At 43.3% G+C, this 21513-nt stretch overlaps 1 protein-coding gene across 2 annotated transcripts in view; it reads left to right on the top strand.

Moving 5' to 3' along the window:
• The first annotated feature begins 18517 nt into the window (after positions 1–18517).
• The window catches only part of CADM3 (cell adhesion molecule 3), a 31571-nt gene continuing 28575 nt past the window's right edge, over positions 18518–21513 (top strand). Inside the window, exon 1 of one of the 2 annotated variants that reach the window (XM_023640919.2) lies at positions 18518–19099. In XM_023640919.2, coding sequence (XP_023496687.1) covers positions 19018–19099 — 82 coding nt within the window. In that variant the 5' untranslated portion in view covers positions 18518–19017. The remainder of the gene's footprint in view (positions 19100–21513) is intronic. The other variant, XM_001914905.5, reaches the window with a different exon arrangement.

Raw genomic sequence — 21513 nt, 5'->3', positions numbered from 1 at the left:
CCTTGATCATTATACTCTGTCACTTGGCTCCAGAGTCTTGGTATTCTCATTCCTTCATCCTCAGGCCCTCTTTTTCCTTTCTTCAGATTTCATTCTCTACATCTCTTCACTTTCCCCTCATCCTTTTAGTCCAAATCTCTCCTCCTTCTTAAATCTTCAATACAGAGTACCAGTTCTGCTGAATCTCTTTTTACCCAGTCCGTACAGTACCAGATTCCTGAGGGTTGTCCAGAACAACTTGCTCCTTCCCTTCTTTCCCATGTTCACCTCCAGACATCCTGGGATCTTCCAGGATCTACAACACATTTCTGTCTGTTTTACTTCTTTGCCTGGGACACTATGCACCACTAGCTTTACAACTCGGAGGCCCTGAAAAGGGTCCTGCTAATCCCCACGGCATTGAGTTACCATGGGGATGGGCTAGAAACCAGGTTCCTTAACGTTCACAGTGATCATGAGGCTTCTGGTCCTTAAAGGGCCAGATACTCTAGGCAAAAGGCCAAAAAATGAGAAGATGGATCCTTAAAGGGTCAATGATTCTGTAGTCATTGGCCAAGGGATTCAAGAACATCGGTTTTGCTTAATATTAGGAGTAAACTGGGCTTTCTTCATCTTTCTCCTACCTCAGCTCCACTTCCCATTCAGCCTGGAAGGAATCTTAAGATGAACATGGCAAAGCAGACTCCACAATGGCAAAAGGAAAACTATGTTCATCTTTTACAATGCATCAGTTTAATTAAACAGAAAACTACGACCATGAAAGTTTCAATCCCAGGAACTAAACTTGTCCTTACATAGGGACCTCCTGTCTGACATATCACAGCAAGGTCTATACACAGATTATCCTTACACAACAGTCAGTCATTGCCTAAACAGGACTGGCCCTTCTAAAGTCTGTCCCAAAGAACACTCAGTCTCCACAGTGAAGATAAGGGGAAGCACTTTACCTTGAGTAAGTCAGTTAATCTCCTGCAGTCTCAGATTCTCCTCCTTTAAAGGTGGTAGCTGAATTTCCAAGGTCCTTCCTCACACTAACTGTCTATGATTCTAAGAAACAGTATGAACAGTAGTCATAATGATGATAAAAGTATTTTGAATTCTTTATCTTATTTTATCATCAGAACTGTGATAGATTGCAGAAAGAGTGATTATCATTATCCTCCTCTTACAAAGAAAAACCTTGATCAAAGACATTAAGTGGCTTGCCCAAAGTCACTCAAGTTGGAAGCAGTGGGCCGCAGGCCCAGAGGAGACCCACTGGTACAGTGTACTGACCTCTGTCACGACTCCAGGCAGGCCTCCACAGAAAGTACCTGCTGAGAGGCACAGGATGCCCATTAAGATTTGTCCCAGGGGCCGGCCCGGTGGCACAGCGGTTAAGTTCACACGTTCCACTTCTCGGTGGCCCAGGGTTCACCTGTTTGGCTCCCAGGTGCAGACATGGCATCGCTTGGCAAAAGCCATGCTGTGGTAGGCATCCCATGTATAAAGTAGAGGAAGATGGGCATGGATGTTAGGTCAGGGCCAGTCTTCCTCAGCAAAAAGAGGAGGACTGGCAGTAGTTAGCTCAGGACTAATCTTTCTCAAAAAAAAAAAAAAAGATTTGTCCCAGGAAAAGAGGTCCTGAGAGTTTTCCCTGCAAGTCTTTTCCCTGCCTTTGCAATTGTAGGGTGGTGCCCTAGGGATAGGAGAGGAGGACCAGGCAGGTCTCAGAAGGGCCAAAGGGCAGAGTAAAAAACTGTGGTGCTTGGCAGACAGAAACAGCAGCATTTGGTAAGGGAGCTCTCTATGGTCTCCACTTCAGTGGCTCATTCTCCATTCAGTTACCTTAAGATAAAGCACAGGAAACTGAGGTCCAGATAAATAAAATGACAGCTAGTCGTTCACAAAGCTGGTCCTCAGTTCCAGGTTTTGTGACTCCTACTTCAGTGTTCTTTTTACTCCACTGTAGTGTCACCAAATCACTCTTGAATCCCCAATATAGTCTTTCTGCAGAGTGTGGGGAAGGGGAGGAAGGGAGAAAGCAAAATGCTTAGTATTCAGTCTTAACTGACAAATTAGAAAAGCAAAAGGATCGAATAACTTCTTCCTTTCCTGGAATCAGTGAATGCTCAAAATGGAAAATGATTTTAAGATAATTAAGTCTCATTTTTAACTTTACGCATCAGTTGAATTTTTACCATATGATTTTATTATTTTTATAAATTAAAAAAACTAATTTGAAGATTAAATTGATAATGCTAAGTGGGTGAATGTTTGCTCTTTATTTTCTATATTTCTGTAGTCTATAATTTTTGTCAACCCTCTCCATCTGTGATTGCATAAATTAGTAAACTCATGCCCATAGAAATTAAATTACTTATCCAATATTACAAAAATAGACTAACCATTATGGTCCAACTGGAAAACTACAGACTTTAAAGTCAGGATCGACCAAGGTTTGACTCCCAGCTCCACAATGTACTGTGTGATGATGGGCACCTAAGGACACCTAAAGGAACCTCTGAGACTCAGGTTACTCGTCTGATTTTAAAAACTCACACAAGGAATAATGCCTACCTTGTAAGGTCATTATAAGGGATAAATGAGATAAAGGATGAGAAAATCCTTAGTAGACTCCCGCCCAGCAGTCTCTCTTTTCAGAGACAATAGGTTAAGCTCAGGCTCTCTTCCTTTACTCTCCACCCATTCTTCAACTGACTGAGAGCCTAGCTAATGCTAAAATGTTCTCGTTAAAGTCACTTGTGGTCTCTTAATCATCAAATCCAATATCTCACTTCCGTTTTCGCAGCATTTCACTAGTGACCACACCTTCGTTCTTGAAACTTTCACTCCTCTGGCTTCTGTGAAACAGCACTCTCTCCTAACTTGCCTCCTATTTCTCGGCCCCTCCTTTCAGTCTCCTTTGCCAGCCCCTCCTCTTTCTTCTTAAACATCGCTGTTCTAAAGAGCAGCGTTTATCAGACCACCAGTCAGAATGTTAGCAGTATTTTTATATAATAAAATGAAAGAGAAAAGAAATGACAGGATAGGATAGGGCAAGACAGAATGAAAAAGAAAATATCCAAAGGCATCACCCTCTAATTAGACCACGTGTTGTTTCATAAATTTTTTTTCAGGTACACATACATGTATTTGAGTGGGCATGTGTGTTCTAGGTCATAATAAAAAAAATTAATTAATTTCTTCTGTGGGTTGTGGTCAAAAACACTGCCCTAAAGTGTGCCTTGGCTCTCTTCTCTTATATTTTCTCCCTGAATGATCTTAAATAGCACCGTAGCACATACTACCAACTATGAGCAAAAACTCCCATATCCCTATCTTAAAACCAGACATCTCACCTGAAAGCCAGATTACTGTTTCAGCTGCCTTTAGATAACCATCCCTGTATGACTCAGGCATCTCAATTGTAAAATGTACAGATCTGAATTTATATTCCGCCATAAATCTCTGCTCTTCACAATCCACTAGTTTAGTTAATAGTAGCACCATCCACCTACTCATTCATTAATTTATTTATTCCACAAACCCATAAACATGCACTATACATGAAGAAATGTGCTAGGCATTGGAGACACAAAGATAATGCAGACGTCATATCCGCCCTCGATAAAGTCACAGGCAGAAGCAGAAAATAAACAGAATCATAAAACAAAGTTACCCAACTGTAGAGATACATCCAGCATGCTACAGAATCAAAGAATATGGGCAAACTAATCCAGTCTGGAGAGTCTAAGAACATTTTCTGGAACTACAGATCTAAGCTGAGGTTTAAAGGAAGAACACTTGTTAATCTGAGCAAAAAAGCGGTTGGGGTGTGAAGAGTGTGCATGTGTCTGTGTGTGTGTGTGCTCACATGCACATGTGCGTGTTGAGGAAACTGAAGAAGAAAGGCACTCTAAAAAGCAGGGAGCGCAACGGTAAAGATATAGCCAAAAGCCACCATGTCTATGCAAGAAATTATGAGAAATGAGGGGATGTTGAAGTCCAAAGTCCCAGGTAGGGGGTGACAAAGAATGTGGCTGGAAAGACCAGATCATGGAAACCTTCGTATGTTGTGTTAAAGACCTTCGATTTTAATCCTGCAGGAGACACAGAGGCAGTGAAGGGGTTTAAGTAAAGGAGAATTATGATTTGATTTGCATTTTAGGTAGATCGCTCTGGCTGCTGTGTGGTGGGTAATTTTAAGAGGACACAGTGAGGAGTCTTTTGCAGTCATCAAGATAAGTTATAATGGAGATCTGAACCCCAGGAATAGAACTGGCTACAGAAATAGTAAGTTGAAAGAAGACTGATTTGATAAAAACAGTATTGAGGAGACAGAACTGGTCATCCAGTCGCTTATGCTAGAAACCTGGAGTCTGTCAAGACTCCTTCCTTCACCTTTATCCTCCAAATTTAATCATCTACTGAGTTCTATCAGCGCTCCCTCTTTACTAGCTCTCAAATCTATCCCTCCCTGTCCATTCCTATTGCTTTTAGCTTAGTTCAGATAGTGCATCCATTGTAACCAGGGCTACTTGAATATTTTTAAAAATTATTTTTCTTATTGCAGTAACACTGGTTTATAACATTATATAAATTTCAGCTGTCGTCATTATATTTCAAATTTAACATACAGTGGAGAGAGGAAAGACTCTTCAATAAACGGTATTGGGAAAACTGGACAGCCACGTGCAAAAAAAATGAAAGTAGATCATTATATTACACCATACACAAAAATTAACTCAAAATGGATTAAAGAGTTGAAACTATTTGAATATTTCAATAACCCCTCACTTGTCTGTCTGCAGCCATTCCTCCTCCCCTTGCATCCATTTGCCACACCACCAACAGAGCAATTGTGATTTTTCTGGAAGGCAAAACCCATGAATGTTTCTCTATTGACTAGAGAAGAGCCTAAAGACCATCTATGATCTGATAAATGTTCCTCTTCTCAACTTCACTTACTATTACCTCCCATCACCACCCCTGGCCTTATGTTCTGAAATGCCAAAGTACTTATAGTTCCCTAAAATAAAAAAAATGCAAGAAGTTATGGTTCCATACTAACTAACATGCCTCGGTATGCAATGTTTCCTCTTTCTGAAATGCCCTTCTCTTCTCCCCACCCTCACATCTGCCTGGAAGACTGCTCCTCCTCCTTGAAGTTTCAGCTCAGTTACCTCATTTTCTATAATATCTTCCCTGACATTCACCACAACCCTAAGCAGATTGGGTCACACCCATCTTCACACCATGACTGCACCCTGTGCATATTGTTGCTGGAGCACTGAGCACACTGTACTGCAATCAGTTTTGTCCATGTCTGTCTCCCACCAGATGGTGAGAAACTTGAGTCTTTCTACCCTTTTCAGTCTGAACAGTGCCTGGCACACTACAATGTGTTCAATACATGTTTGCTGAAAAAAAAAAAAAACACGAATGAAGAAACAAATTGACTAGAACAATTCTCTGTCCCCATAACCCAGAGATTGTTCTAGAAAACCAAAATTATTTATTTTTATAATGAAAATATTAGATGGGAACTCTTAAAATGGGACCTGAGGACTTGAGACGTTTTTGGCTGCTCTATCTCAAAATGGAAGTTGAAACATTAAACTTTCTCCAGAGCTCCAGTTGCTATAGCTAGTCTACTGAATATTTCCTATTAAATGGGTTCCCATAAGCTTAAACTCAATACAGTTTAAACGAAATCAATCTTCCTCCACCCCAAAATATTACACCCCACAAAAAGATTCTCCTGACTCCACTGTTTCTCTCTTTGGTTCAGTGTTTTCCAAGTCAGTCACAAACTCCCAAACTGAGAGCCACCTCTGCCTTCTATCTCTCTCCTGCTTCCCATAAACAACATCGAATGTGGCACCTCCTTTCTATTCCCAATGCTGCTGCCCTAGCTCAGGACCGTTTCACTTTGCTCCTAGATTTCTACAATCATCTTTTAACAGACCTCCTTAGAACAAGCTTTCAAAGTTAATTCTTTAGTCACTCAACACATAAGCACATGATCACTGTAAAATAATTAAGTATATAATATAAACAGCTATAGTCCCCCCTTTATGCCATAAATCTCATTTCCACACCAGAAATAATAATTTTTCAGGTTTAACATGTACCTAAATAATAGGAGCACTCAAGCACCTGCAATGTGCCAGGCACTATTCAAAGCATTTTAAATAGATTAACTTATTTAAGCCTCATAACATACAACCCTAGAAGTTATATACTATTATTTTCTCTATTTTCCATACAAGGAAAATACTGAGAGGTTAAGCATCTTGCCTGAGGTCATAGAGCCAGTAAGTAGCTATTCATTTACTTAGACACACATTTATAGACATATAAAATGTAACATATGCACATATATTGTTTTAAGCTTTTTTCCTATTTTACACAAAGGAGATAATAGTATGTGCATTTTTTCGTATTTTCACTTAACAATACATCTTGGTTACTTTCCATGTTGGTATATATAAATTTACCTCATTCTTTTTTAACTGTTATGTGTTATTATGAAGTATGGATATAGTATAATTTATTTAACCAATTCACTACTGATGGATATTTAGGTTGTTCTCCATTTTTCACTACTGGAACCAACGACGTGATTCACATCTAGGTACATAAATCAAGGCACTCATGTGTGAACAGATCTATAGCACAGATTTGTGGAAATAGCACTGCTCATATTTTCATTTTTAATTTTGATAGATTCTGCCAAAATATCTCTAAAATGGCTGCAGAGATTTTCATTCTCACTAACAATAAATGAAGGTGCCTGTTTCCCCAGCGCTTGCCAACACTGGATATCCATCATTTTAATTCTTAACGATCTGATGGTCTCTGATGCTTTTTAACAATCTAGGGTATCTTTGTTCCTTTAACTTATATTTCTCAAAATTCACAGGCAGTAGACCATCTTTCAGAAGTTCATTCGACAGCTATACTCTTTCTGAGAATTCCTACTCATATCTTTTGTCCAGTTTTCTATTGGATTGTCTTTTTATGTGCATTTATTGAATATTTTGCATATTATCGATTTAATATTTTGTTCTATATGTCGTAAATAAAATTTTACCAGTCTGTAACTTAACTTTTAAACTTTGACTATGGTGTCTACAATTATGTCAATTTTAAAGATTCACGCAGTAAACCTTGTGAGTCTCTTCCCTTATGGATTCTGAGTTTTGTGTTTTGCTTAGGAAGGCCTCTCCCACTCCAAGATTAAATATATTTTTCTACAGTGTTTAACAATTTGTTAGTTTTGTTTGTTTATGAAATTTAGCACTTCAATCCATCTGAAATTTATTTTTGTATATGGCATACAGGAGGGCTCGACCTACCCCATCCCAGTAGGCAGACAGGTAATCAATTATTTTAATACCAATTCATCAAACAGTCCAACCCTTAGTTGCTGATTAGAAATAAAGTATACAATGCAGGATTATTTATACACTAAATTTCCACATTGGCTTGTGACTATTCTCTCTCTCCTGTTCCATGGAAATACTTGTGTACGCCTTTGCAATACTTCAATGTTCTCAGTGCCATAATTTAAAATAACCTAGGATAACTGGAAAACCCTCTCCCCACATCCCCAACCCCATGTGTTTAAAAAAAATCATTGCTATTCTTGACTTTATTTTCCTAGAGAATGTTAGTCAAGTTTTGTAAAATAAAATATTGGGATGTAGCATGGGATTGCACTGAATTTACAGATTAAAAGGAAGAAAGAACTAACATCTTTACCATACTGAATCTGAGGATCAATCTTTAAATATCAATTCAATCACATAACATCCTGCCACAAAATTTTTCCCACTGACATTGGGGTAAAGATAAAACTCTTCGGTGTCAGATTTTCAAGCCTTACCCACTCAAATTTGGTTTAAAACCACCTCAGCAAATTGATTTCCCTTTATTCTCATCCAGAAAGTTTTTTGAACAAACTAGTATACTTAGTGTATCCTAAATAATCCCTCGTTCCCCTTGCTACAAATGCTGTGAATTAGAGGGAGAAAGCAGATACAGCATTTACCCACACACCTGCACTCTATCCAAGGCACACCATTATTCTTTGGCAAGGCAAGAATGGGTGTATTTCCCCTTACTGACTTAAATCTGAATTTGAGAGCAAAAAGAGGGGATTTCTATGATTAAATAATATATGGCAACATACTGTTCTTTCAGCATTCATGGGACAGAGAACTTAGTGTTGAATGGGATTTGAAACTTGAAAAAACCTTACTGGCCCCCAACTGTCAACATGGAGGATACATTCCCTACAGAATCTCTGACAGATGAGACAAATATTCAAAACGATTAGAACTTAGATAATACTACCTGAGAAGAGAAGACTGAAATTAAACAGAAAAATGTTTTATGTACACATTTAAACTCACAGGAGTTGGGAGCTAGTTCGGCCAAGAAGCTGGGATGAAGCTGCATTACAGCAAAGCAACCACACCGAGGGAGCAGAGGATCAGGAATGGCGAGGGGTCAGGGCGGCCACACGAGGGTAGCAGAGAGTAAGCCAAGCAGAAGAGACCTGGGTAAGATGATCAGGGAACTGGAACTGAAAATCTAGATCCAAGTAGTACTTTACATTCAGACAACGGGCACAGAGCACAATTCTACCGGTACACCCAGGAAGAACAGAGAAACAGCCTCACACATCTACTCCACAGTGAAGGGGGCACAGAGAAAGGTTACTAACATGTATTGAGTTCTTAGCTGGGAGTTTTGCATAACTGTCCTCATTTAATCTTCATAACAAGCCTACAAGATAGATAATAAGAATGTCTAGTGTTTAGCAAATGAAAAGACTGATCTTAAACAAAGGAAGCGGCACAGTTGGTACTTAAGCCCGGGTGAGTCCAACTTCAAAATCCCTGCTTTCTCACTGTCTTGTGCTATCTCTTCAATGAATCAGAAGTGACTTCTCACAGCTGGACTTAGAACCGGTTTAACTTTCTTAGAGCACAACACACCGTCATTCCTGGACCTTCACAGTGCACATCAACATTAGCCATAGCTTCACATGAATGTAGCAAGAATACCCTAAATATCTCTGTCCCCATGTCTGGCTTAGCCACAGGAAAAGCAGCAGCAATGGTCAACCTGACAGGTATTGCACACGGGGATACTAGCCCACAAAGTAGGAGCCCTGAGATTGGAAGCTCTGTGGCAAATCTCATCAGGTGCCACTTGGCAAGGGAATACTACCCCAGCAATAGCAAGCTCTAGAATTTTAGGGCTTAAAAAGATCTGAGGACCAAAATGGACCACAAGTGGCCATGAGTGAGCCAAAGAAGACAGTTTAAAAAATCAAGAATAACAGAAAAACATAGAAGAGAGCCTGGAATAACATCTCATATTCAACTCATAAAAATCGGCCATGTCCTTACTCACCTACCAGGACCTGCTCTGAACCCAACTATATAAGAGAAAAGGATCAGAGAAGAGGTTCTGAAATGATAAAAGAAGTGGCAGAAGGTTAAGAATTAGGACACTTCACCTGATATACAGGAGGTTGAGGGGCAATTTAATAACAGTCTTAAAGCCTCTAGAGGGACATTATACAGAGGCTGGTAAAGAGAAAGAAGCATCTTCTTTCATGAATCAGAGAGAAAAGCCTTAAATGGCAGTGGGAGGCTTTACTTTGGGCTTAAGAAAAAAAGTTCTTAATTGTAAAATCTAAGTGTAAAGTTAAAGAATGTGGACACTCTTCTCCAAACATGATGGGTGAGCGTGTTCTTTTTCATACGTTCATTCAAACAATATTTCATATTATGTGCCAGGCATCGCTATGTGCAAAATCCTTTCAGTTTCTGGCAGCACAACTTTGCTCAAAATTGACAAGCTTTCTTTTCTCAGGAAGTTTGCGCCTACTGGGAGAAGGGGTACAAACAACAAATAAAAAAAATACAAAAGATAGATTATTAAGAAAATAGCAGCAAATGATAAGTGATTGCAGGAGAATGGGAAGGCCTCTCTGAAGGGGTTACCTTTAAGCTGAGATGTGCAAGCAAGAGCAATTTGCATACAGCAGAGAGGGAAGGTTCCAGTTCAGAAGGACCAGCCAGTGGAGAAGTTCAGGGTGGGCATGAGCTTGGTGAGTTAGAGATACAAAAGGAAAAATAGTGTGGGGCAGATAGTGTGGCCACGAGGTTACAAGAAGTCAGAGAGAGGCCAGATTGCATAGGGTTTTATAAACAAGGGTAGCAATCTCTGGAGAGGAAGAGTCAAGAACACTATTTGTTGGAAGACTCTGATATTTTTGGTTTTAAAACAACACAACTGTGTTCTAACGAACTATGTACACGCATGGGTCTCTCAGGAGTCAGTGAGCTCTTCAGGAGGAAACACAGGCCATGGTGTGTTGTTTCTCAGGATGGTCAGGGCCTAGATATCGTGTGGCAGCGCCTGTCAACAACAAGGTCATGAATCATTATTAACCTATGGGACCAGAATCTCCTGGCTCCCTGTATTAGTTTTAACAGATGTCCCCCATGTAACTCTTAAGATCAAGCACAGATGGATACACTAGTTTGCTGGAATGACCAGGACTGCAGAGACACACCTAAATTAGGATCTCAACTCCACCAGTTAATGTGTGACTTGTGGGAAGTTACCACATTTCCAGAGCCTCATTTTCCTCATCTGTGAAATGGGACTAATACTACCTACAAGTCATAGGTCCATGCATGAAGACTAAACAATACAGCATATGCAAAGTGCCAGGCACGGAGCAGGCACTCTGTGAATGTTGCATGAATAAATATACACAGGAATATACGAAACCTATGAAGGAAGGACAAGCTAAATATATGCACTCACTCTTTGCAACGCTCGCTGTTTTGAGCCTGCCAAATTCCTTACCACCAGCAGAGAGCCCAGGATCTTAGAGAGTGGGGTGGGATCCTGGACCAGAAACCAACCTCCATCTTCTGTCTCCTACTTAGCCTTTCTTATTCTCTCGCCTCCCATTCAAGAGGCCTAGCTATTCTGACTCGCCACGACCCCTTCCCACCTCTAGCCTCCCCTAAAACACAAAACTAGTCCCTCAGCTTTCTTCCCCCTCCCTCTGCCCTGGAGATGCCCCCCAGCTGGTTGCCAAGGAGATGGTCTGGGGAACAGGTGCCATTGAGTGCAGGCTGTTTATGTCAGGAACTGTCTACGGTGACCAACCATCCCAGTCTGTCCAGGACTTTCCCAATTTTAGCACTGAAAGTCCTGGAAAGTATCTCAGTCCCTGGCAAGTCGGGACAGTTGGTCATTGTACCGAAGCCCTTACTCTACACAGTTCTATGTTGCTGTGCACCGTTGTCTGCACCTGTGTGCTCCACAGCTCTGTCCACACTATGTATTGATGTCTGGGTCCTACAACAGTGCTCTGGGTGTTATCTCCACCTTACCCATAGGATCAGACAAGACAACACTCAGTGGGTCCTATTCAGTGTCACGGCACTAAATTTGTGATCCCTAGAAGGGTCAGGCTTCTGAATTAAAGATGTGTCTCTTCTAGTCCATCCATCCACAACTGCCAGAGTTATCGCTCTAAAATGCAAATCTGGCACACTCATGTCCCTGCTTAAAACCCTTCAATGACTCCTTGTCTGCATCATAAAATGCAATCTTCAGCATAACCTCCCTCCACAATCTCACGACAATTGACTATACTGTTTCCTGCTTTCTACTTTTGCATACGCTGTTCCCTCTTTTGTAATGTCTTTCATCCTTTTTACTGCTGGCCAACTCATAGTCCTTCCTTAAGGTTTTCCACAAATTTAATCTCTGTCTCTTCTCTGATTCTACAGTGCTTTATATATAATTGTGCTGTAGCACTTATCACATGGTGTAGTAATTGTGTTTGCCCGCCTTCCCTACTGGACTATGAGTTCCTTGAAGTTTTGTGACTTACTTATCTTTGTATTCTCAAGACCCCAGTACCAGACACTGACATTTTGTTGTAGCATTTTTTAACATTCACTTCCATTTTATAATTCTAAAAAGTGAATCATTACTATCGGATTGGTCTTAATTTTCAAGTATTTCACACCTCTGAATATTACTTATCCCTGACCCTTGCATTATTCCCCACAGATAAAATGAGGCTTAAAAATAGGAATTGAGGATGGAGTAAGAGCATCCACCTATCACTTTATTTTGTAATTAAAAAAAATAAAACCTGGGGGTTTATAGGTTCTTTTTATAGACTTCAATAAAACAGCCGGGTCAAAATGCCCAATTTCGACTAGCATTGTGCATTGCACATAAAAGCTCCATAAATGATAAATGAATGAATGAATGATCAGGGAGTTCTAGTCTGGACATATGATTTTTTTGTGTTCTTTTACTCAAGCATGTACGTTCACCAGGTGTGACTATAAAATGGCAAACTCTTGTTTGCTTTGTTTGTATTAACAAATAAACCAGAATGCCACTGCTCAGGAATTTTCTAGAACTCCTCTTTGGGAGCTGCCTTAAGAACCAATGTATTAGTCAACTGATAGGCCATTTACTATTACTTTACAGCTAAATCTTGTTTTTGTATCACCCATCATGAACTGCCACTTATTCATAAGGCTTGGATCCCAAAGACATTTGGCTATTTTCAAAATTAAAAGCCAACTTCAGAGGATGAAAATTTTCCACATTTGAAGATATGCAAAAGGATGTGGCAGGCTCTAAAGTCAATTCCAAGAATTACAAAAGGTATCTTGAATAAATGGATAAAAATATGTGTACATGTATATTAGACTCATTCAACTTATTTTGGACACATTGTATTTATATGAATATGTACATACCTGCAGGGAGTATGCTAATGAAATGAGCTTATATACATGGATGTGCTTCTGGAAATAAATGGTTTATCAAGACTGTGAGTATATACACATACCATTTCAGTTTAATTCAGTAGAATTAACTGAGACTCTACTATTTTTCTGTTTCTACGCTAAGCAGTGAGAATAATGAGATTCACAAAATATCATTCCTGCCCTCAAAGAGCTCACAGTTAGAGGAGAAAAACATATAGACAAACCATCACAATACAGTGAAAGCTCTGTCACAGTGGAAGTATCTATTCAATATCATGGTAGCACCTAGCAAGGAGTGATTATCTCTGGGTAGAAGGCTTCACAGAGGTGGTGACACCTAATCAAAGTTTGGATGGATAAACACAAGCACAAGTTTCATCAAGCTTAATGAGATGGGCAATCTAGGTATAGCCAATAGTATGTGCAAAGACACTGAGGCATGAAACAACATAGCGTGTTTGGGAAATTACAAGCCATTTGATATTGCTGGAGCACGGAATGCAAGGGGAGGAATGTGGAGATATTTTGTTGGAGAGGTTACAGATACCCATGTAACTGAGTAAGTGTATTTCTGTTTGCAGATGATTATGTGTGCCTACTGTCTTTCCAAAATACATCAATCAGCTTGTTTGCAAAAGTGGCACATATATTTACTACATGATTTTATTTTTGCCTGAATTTATCACAAAAAATTTCTCAAGTCTCTGCTCATATTTGTTCTATTCCCCTAATACTCTCCTACCTTTTTCTCATCTCCCTCTGTACTCTAGTTATCTTGCTCCTTTTCCCTTTGTATGGTCTCCTCCCATATCGATCTGAGTCCATCTACAGTGTCATAGGTCATCCTCCTTTCTAATAACAAGCAACTCCCCTTCTCTCCTTCAGAATCAAACTCAAATGACCTCTTCTCTAAGAAGCTTTTCTGGCTAAGTCTAATGGTTAAAAATTTAGACTTTGGAGTAAGACAAATCTGTCTTTGGAACCTGGGTCTCTCCTTCGCCATCTTTATGCCCTTGAGCCAGTCATTTGACTGCTCCAGGCCTTGCCATCTTCTGTAAAATAGGGATAACCAACACTGCACAGAGAGCTTGTGAATATGAAAAGACATAAGAAATGTAAAGAACTTAGTCTTGACTCTAGCACATCATTAGCCTTTAATAGTTATTGTTAATCATAAATTCAAATTGTCTAACAATTCTCATGCCTGGACCACACACATACACAGGGTGATTTCATTGGCAGATATTTACCTTGACTTTATCTGCCTTTCTGATGTGCTGTGGGAGGCAAGGCAGCTGTGCTGCAGAACTTCAGCGCAAATGAGGCCCCCAGGGGAGGCACAATATGGTGAGTCTGGGAAGGAGAAAGAGGCTTTTCCTTTCAGTTTGTTTATTTCTATAGTTTGATTATTTTAACTTTATAAATATATTACTTTAATGTTTTAAAGTGTCAATGGGGTTTCTGGGCAGGGAGATTTGAACTTTGTTGTTGGTTTGTTTGTTTAGTTTCTATTTTGCCCTACTATTTATTTTTTAAAAATGCCTAATAACATACTTTCAAGAAACTCAGTATGTTAGAAGTCATTCCGATAAGAATTAGTTAGGATTTAGGAAAAGGCTAATCAAAAGTATTTGTTGGCAGAAAGAGCAATCATCACAAGCTTCAAGGTCAAGCAGACCTTAAGTAGTGGATTTAGATCCACTGTTTACAAATTACATAATCTCATTAAGCCTTTGCTTCCTCATATTTGTAGGACAACTAATAATTCCAACCACATTAGGGTACTTTTAGGTACTTAAATGAGATATATATGTGAAGTACCCAGCGCAAAGTCTGGCATACAATGGGTTCTCAATAAATTGTACCTGTGATCATTTTTATTCATGCAGGTTGCTGTCCTAGTTGCTGGTTTATAACAGGTTAGAATTAAGATTGACAATTAAATTGTGGTTGGTATTAGGATTAGTAGTTAGAGTCTGTAATAGATTAGGGTTAGGATTAAAATTAGAATTCAATTAAGGTTGGAATTAAAATGCATGCAGAGGTTACTATTAACGATAGGGTTAATTAAAACTGGTTAATAGAAGTAGAAAGAAGTATGAGGAGTACTGGTTTAGCAAGGTGGAAAATTAAAGAGGAAAACAACGTGGAAACCTGTGTAGAATTTACTGATAAAGAAAAAGCCATACAGAGAAGAAGGGTTAGATGGGCAAAGTAGAACTGAGCCAAGTCTCCTGAGTTTTTTCCCACAGGTGTTGTCATGTCCCTTCCAGATGAATATGTAGGATTCATCCCACCCAGGCTGAGTTCGCTCCCTCTCCTCTCCCTCCCAAGAGGAATAGCGTGGGGCAAGGAATGCCCCAGGCCCACACAGCTGCGTCTAGCCCAGCACGAGTGCCAGCACCACATTCCACACCCCCAGCTACCCAGGCTGTTGCTGAGTGGACAGGGGCATCTAGGAGCCAAGACCCGCCTTCTTTCCCCTCCCCTTCTCTGCTCCCTGCAATTTTCACTGTAGCTACCAGTTCTTTAATCCCACAGACAACCTACTCCAGACTTTGTGCAAGTCTCTGGGAAACGCATATTGTATGTCAGAGCATTTCAGAGTGGAAAGTAACCATAGAGATCACAATCCAACATGGATACTTTTTTATTTTACCTATTTTCATGATGGGGATAATCCTTGTAGGTCAGTTTTTCTTTGCAAAATTCTATTTCTAGTGAATAGGGTGCCTGTAAGATGTTGGGTGCACGGGTACGAAGGGCATTAGAATGATTATAGGCAAGGAGTTATTTGAGATGGAGACATCTGCATCTGTAGGAAGAACTACCCTTTCACTCTGAGTTACGCAGGAGTGAGGAATTCCTCAAAATGGACACTGCTCAAGAGACCTGGGAATGATTCTCCTTATTCCTCTGGCCCCAAGCGTGCTATCTGCCTCCCCTATCCAACAGCTCGTCCTTTTACTGTAAAGCTGTGTGAACACAGAAAGCCACTTAACTTCTCTGAGTTTCATTTTCCTCATTTGTTCAACAAGGGGTATTAATTAGGTCATCTTGAAGGTCCCTTATAACTCTAATACGCTTTTATTCTATAATTTTAAAAGCCAATGACTGCTTCCTATTCCCACGGCCTAAAGTGCTGCCAAACTGATGCTGATGATGCAGAAAAGAGAAAAGGAGCCAGTAGGAAAAGAGCATTCCAGAGTCTCATTTGCTAGCTCTTAATACTCTCTCCAAAACAGCTCTCCTCCTCTCCTGCCACCCTTGGTTCTTGTCCCACGCAGCTACAGTAGATGGTGGGGCCAGACCAGCAGAGTCACCAGGGAATTCAGAGAGGATAGGCAGAAGGGGATCACTGCAGAGCAGCAGATGGAAAAGAGGATTCTTTAGAGGAGCTCGGGACCTAATCCCACATCCTGCCGTCCCCGTCTCACCCATGCCCACTCCCACACCCCCCATCAGTCACTAACTGCTCCTCTCTTAAGCCCACTTAGATGATCTCCAAGGCTTCTTCTAGTTCCTAAGATAATACCCCTTATCCGTTAAGACTCTTAACTAGGATAGCCTGATCCTTCCCCTCTGATGCTCCATTCTTTGAAAACACACCCACTCCTTTTTCTCTGCATGACTAAACTCATGCCAGCCTGGTATCAACTCCATCAGAAACCCCAATCTTACCCTTATCTCCACTCCTCTCCCACTCCATGGTCCAGACTCTCGCCTCTCTCACATCCAGGTCTTCATATCCCTCAACCACACTACTCCCTCCATCTTTGCCTCTCCGAGATTTCAAGATGTCAGAGAATGCCAAGGAGGCAGAATGGTTTGGAGTCGCTGAGATATGTCAAGCAGGCAAGTCAGGCAACCCAAAGTGGTCAAAAACTGTCCTGCAAATAATTCTTAATAACTACCCAGACACTCACAAAATCTTCAAGAGGCAGGCAGAGCTCTTCTTCCAGAAACCATAGATAAATTCTAGAAACAGTGAGAGAAAAACAATGGGGCAGCCTTCTGACCATCCTGAAGGATCTTCCCAAAGAATATTCTCTCTTGGCTTCTCCATCAGTGACTAACGTTTATATAGAGCTCTACTGATTACCAAGTACATTCCACATCCTCATCCTTGAGTTACTAGGTGACAGAGACATTGAGTCCATCACAGAAAGCTGAAAAAGCCTGTCTAAAAGGGGAAAAAACTACTCAAACATTAAAGATTAGCATAGTGAGGCACAGTCATGAGAGCAGAAAGGGGACTGGTCCCGGAGTTAGAAGACATGCACCCAAATCCCTCATCTAGGGACAAAATATGGTCTCACAGAATTGGAAGGCACTTTAAAAATCATATTGTTCCATGTGCTAGTCAACACTTATGCCTTCTACTACTAACTGTCAGTGTAACCTTGGGTAGACCTGGTGGTCTAGTGGTTAAGCTTCAATGATCTCTCCACCATGGCCTAGGTCCTTTTTCTGGTCATAGAACCCCACCACTTGTCTGTTGGTTGTCATCATACTGCGGTGGCTGCATGTTGCTATGATGCTAAAAGATATGCCACTGGTATTTCAAATATCAGCAGGGTCAGCCATGGTGGACAGGTTTCAGCAGAACTTCCAGATTAAGACAGACTGGGAAGAAGGACCTGGCCACCGACTTCTGAAAAAAATTGGCCATGAAAACCCTATGAATAGCAGTGAAGCATTGTTGGATAGAGCACCACACGGTGAGAGGACGGTGCAAAAAGACCAGGCGGGGTTCCGCTCTGCTGTACACAGGTCTGGTCGGTCGTTAGGAGTCAGAATAGACTCGAGGGCACTAACAACAAACAAAAATAACTTTGGACAGGTCAGTTAACACCCTTTGGACCTCAACTGCACCTATATAACAAGTAGTTGGACTACCACATCTTTTCTAAGAATCCTTATACATGTAAAATTCTTTGATTCAAAGATTCTAAAATTTAGAAATTTATTCCCAAAAGCTAAGTTTGAGCAAATTGGCTCAGAAGGATCCCTTTAAGAGATGTACCAAGACTCTTCCAGAGATACTCCATCACAAAGAACAGCAAACCCCAGGGACTTGGGACTCTTGAGCCAAGAGCAAGTACAGACACCCTGCCTCTCTCATCCATCTTCTATCTGGCCTCAGGAACAAGAACTGTATTAGTCACAGATTCACTGGTCCTTAAGATGACAGCTTCCTGAGGGTCTGGAGATCAGACCCTTCACCCAGGAATCCTACTCCCTAAAACTTGAGAAAGGACAAGATCTTCTGAAAGATTAAGAAAGAAGAAAAATATTGGGGGGAAGGACTGAGAGTAAAGGTGGGGAATAGGAAGGATTAAGTGTTGCTCTGTAGGCTGCTTGGTTGGGCAAAAGTCTGAAGTGAAATCACTGATTCAGAGGGGGAAGAATTTCCTGGACAAGGGATTAAGGGAAATGTTGATCCCCCTGGCCTCGGGGTTTGCTAGGAGACGCTTTTCAAGGGAAATTGCCTGGGGTCACAAATTGTTGCTGGACAGATAACTAGGGGCTCTTGGGTCAGAGGAACATGTTAGCGTTTAGGAAAATGGTCAGGGTTACTGGTTATCCCCGGGGAGACGGCCCTGGGCACACTGTTGATAGAAGGACTCCAGGGCTCACGGGGATCCCCAGTTGCCAAAGGAGGGAGGGCGGGGCTGGAGGATCTCGGGCTAGTGGGCACGCCCTTGCCCAGGCCTGCAGTGGCCGCTCTCGCCAGCTGGCCCAAGGCCCTGTCCGACTCCCCTCTCGCCACCCCAAGCCTAAAAGGGGTGCTTGCCGGGTCCCACTGCTGAGCCAGCTCCCTCCCTCTGCTCCACACCCGCGCCCGGCTGGCGGAGCTCCCGGGGGAGAAGGTGGAAGGCACCACGACGGCGCGGAGGGGGTGTGGGAGGCGGGGGGAGTGGGGAATGCGGCAGCCTGGCCCCCCCGCGCCCAGCCCAGCCCCCCGTCACCCCCCCTCCACCTCCAACCGAATGGTTTGCTCCGAGCGCCCTATTTAATCCCGGCGACTGCAGCAGCGCCAGCTCCCTCCCGGTCCCCGCCTCGGCCCCGGGCTCCGAAGCGGCTCCGGGGCGCCTTTTCGGTCAGGGTCGTAGTCTACCCCCTCCCCAGCCCCAGCCTCTGGGGACCCAGGCTCGCCAGCGCCCAGCAAGGGAGCCGGCCGAGAAGCGCGATGGGGGCCCCTTCCGCCCTGCCCCTGCTCCTGCTTTTCGCCTGCTGCTGGGCGCCCGGCGGAGCCAACCTCTCCCAGGACGGTGAGTGAGGGAGGGGGCGGCGCCAGGGGAGGTGGGGAGTGACCGGGGCGGGGGTTCCGATGGGCAGTGCGGGCGGAGGGAGCCTGTTGGCTTTGTTTGGAACCGGGGTTAAAGTCGTCAGCCGCTGCTAATAACCCGGTGTCTGTCTCTGAGCATCCATGTCTCTGTGGATCGTGGGCATCCGTGTCTATGTGGATCGTGGGCTGTGCCGGGTGTGCACCCTCCTTGTACACTGTCGAGTGTGTCTGCGTGTGCACCCGGGGTTTGGGTCTATTATAAGCAGCCCGGGGTCTGGATGTGTTGATGTCCGTGTGTGTGTCTGGGTGTGCGCGTCTGTGTTGGTGTCTGGTTCTGCGTTTCTGTGTCAGTATCTGTGTGTATGTCTGTGTCAGTGTGTGTTGGGGGCGGAGTGAGATTTGTCGCTGTTTCAGTCAGGGCGTGTGTTGGGTGTTTGTGTATGTATGTCTGGAGGGGTTGGGTAGCCAGTGCAATCCCCCAAACTGCTGTATGCAAACATTTCTGCTCCCCCGCCTGTCCCCACACCCGCGGCGGGGCTCGGAGTGGGCAGGGAAGGGGGCCTGGGTGAGGCTGTGGAGGGGGGCGTGGGCAAAGAAGGGGGGCTTCTCCTTGGAGCAAAACAACAACACAGGGCGGAGGGGGCCCCAGGGCACTAGGGCAATAACCCTAGTGGAGGCAGAAGCTGGGAAAAGAAACCCAGACAGGAGTGAGGAGGTCGGGGGAGGCTGGGCAAAAGGAAGGATCAAGGTATTTGGGGAGGAGGATGCATAGAAAACCCAAAGCTTTCCTGGGCTAAATATTGTTTTTCCCAAATTTGGGGTAGGGTAGCTTGCCTGGCCCTCTTTGCCCCTGTCTGGAACTCAAATATTCTTTGGTTTGTAATGGTAGAGAGATGAAGGGAGAGTGGGGGGAGAAAGGAGGCGGGGCCAGGAATGAGGGGACTTGGGGTAGAGCCCCTCCCGCCCTGGACCCGGCTATGTAGGTCAGCGCTGTAGGGGCACCTCAGCTTTCTTAAAGGCTGCTGACGGTTAATGGGGTGGTGGGGGGCAGTCTGTAGGGAGACCAGGAAGGGAGCCACAGCTCAGAGCCTCAGGTCCCCGGAGGAGGGAGGGCAGGCTATGAAGGGACTAAAGGAATGCATCCTCCCTCCGGTCTCCTCCGCCTGTCAGAGGAGGGCTGGGCTGGGGGAGGGGGGTGAGGAAACGGGACCTCTGCGGAGCAGAGGGATGTGGGGAGAGTGAGAGGGAGGGTGGTGGCTATGCCCGGCCAGATGCCAAGGAAAAACAGAAAGAACCGCAGGGGAGGAGAAAGGGGAGGCGGCTCCTGGGCGATGGACCCAGTGGCCAGCAGGGATGGGCACAGGGCGGGGCGGGGGTGGAGAGGGGAGGGGTTGAAACTGGGAAGATGATGTAGAGAATTTCATCTGAAGAAAATAGGCAAAGAGCAGGGTGCTGGAGGAATAATCACTCCATCTCACCTGACCTCCTCCCCCAGCCCTGTCTCCATCATGATAAAAGAGCCTCATCTGTATGGGGACACTGGGGATTCCCCTCCTCACAGCTGGCTGGCTGGCTCCTTCCACCCCTGTACCTATCAACACTCCCCAAAGGGAGGTCCTGCTGGAGTCAGCACAGAGACAGCAGTTCCTCCTTTACCCTATGTGGAATCCCCCTTCCCCAGAGGACTGTACTCATGACCCTACTCACTGAGGAGGTGAGGAGAGTCCTGAGGGAGGGCAGGCTAAGTGCAAGGCAAGGAGAGTGCTGGATGTTCATGCCTCAGTGACAACTCTCTACTAGGCTTTGACTTTCAACTGCAGCCCCTGGCCTTCCCATCCTGCTAGCTGTGTTAAACAGAGACAAGTGTGACCCAAACTGTACCTGTTCAGCAATGGGAACTGATGGCACCAGGCTTGGACCTAAACAGAAAGAAGTCGTCCCAGAAAGCTGTGAGCTCTTCAAGTCTAGCATGTAAACACTGAAGAACAGAGTCAATCTATAAATTAGCCAAGTCTTTCTTCACCAACTATACTATTCTTTCTTCATCCTCAACTTGGGGGCCCAGCCCCTACTCAGGCTTAAGGTTGAGAGGAAGAGAAATGCTCTATCCTTATTTATAAATATGTCTCAGAATAGTGGCTTGAGGAAAGGAGTGGAAGCCACTAACTTCTAAATGGAGAATTTCTAGAGGAGAGTTTGGGAAGTCGGCTATGAGGTGTGTTCCCTAGGAAGAGTCAAATCAAGCATCTTTTTCCTTGTAGAGCATCATCTGTCCAGACAGTGAACACATGCCTGGGGTGCAACGTCTCAAGATGCACTGATGTAGTAGAAACACAAGCACATACGATCTTCTATTTAAATTAATTTTACCTCTTAGTTTCTGGATTAGAGCTGAAA

Source organism: Equus caballus, chromosome 5 (genome assembly GCF_041296265.1).
Source record: "Equus caballus isolate H_3958 breed thoroughbred chromosome 5, TB-T2T, whole genome shotgun sequence".
NCBI lineage: Eukaryota > Metazoa > Chordata > Mammalia > Perissodactyla > Equidae > Equus > Equus caballus.
This window is presented reverse-complemented; position numbering and strand designations above follow the sequence as displayed.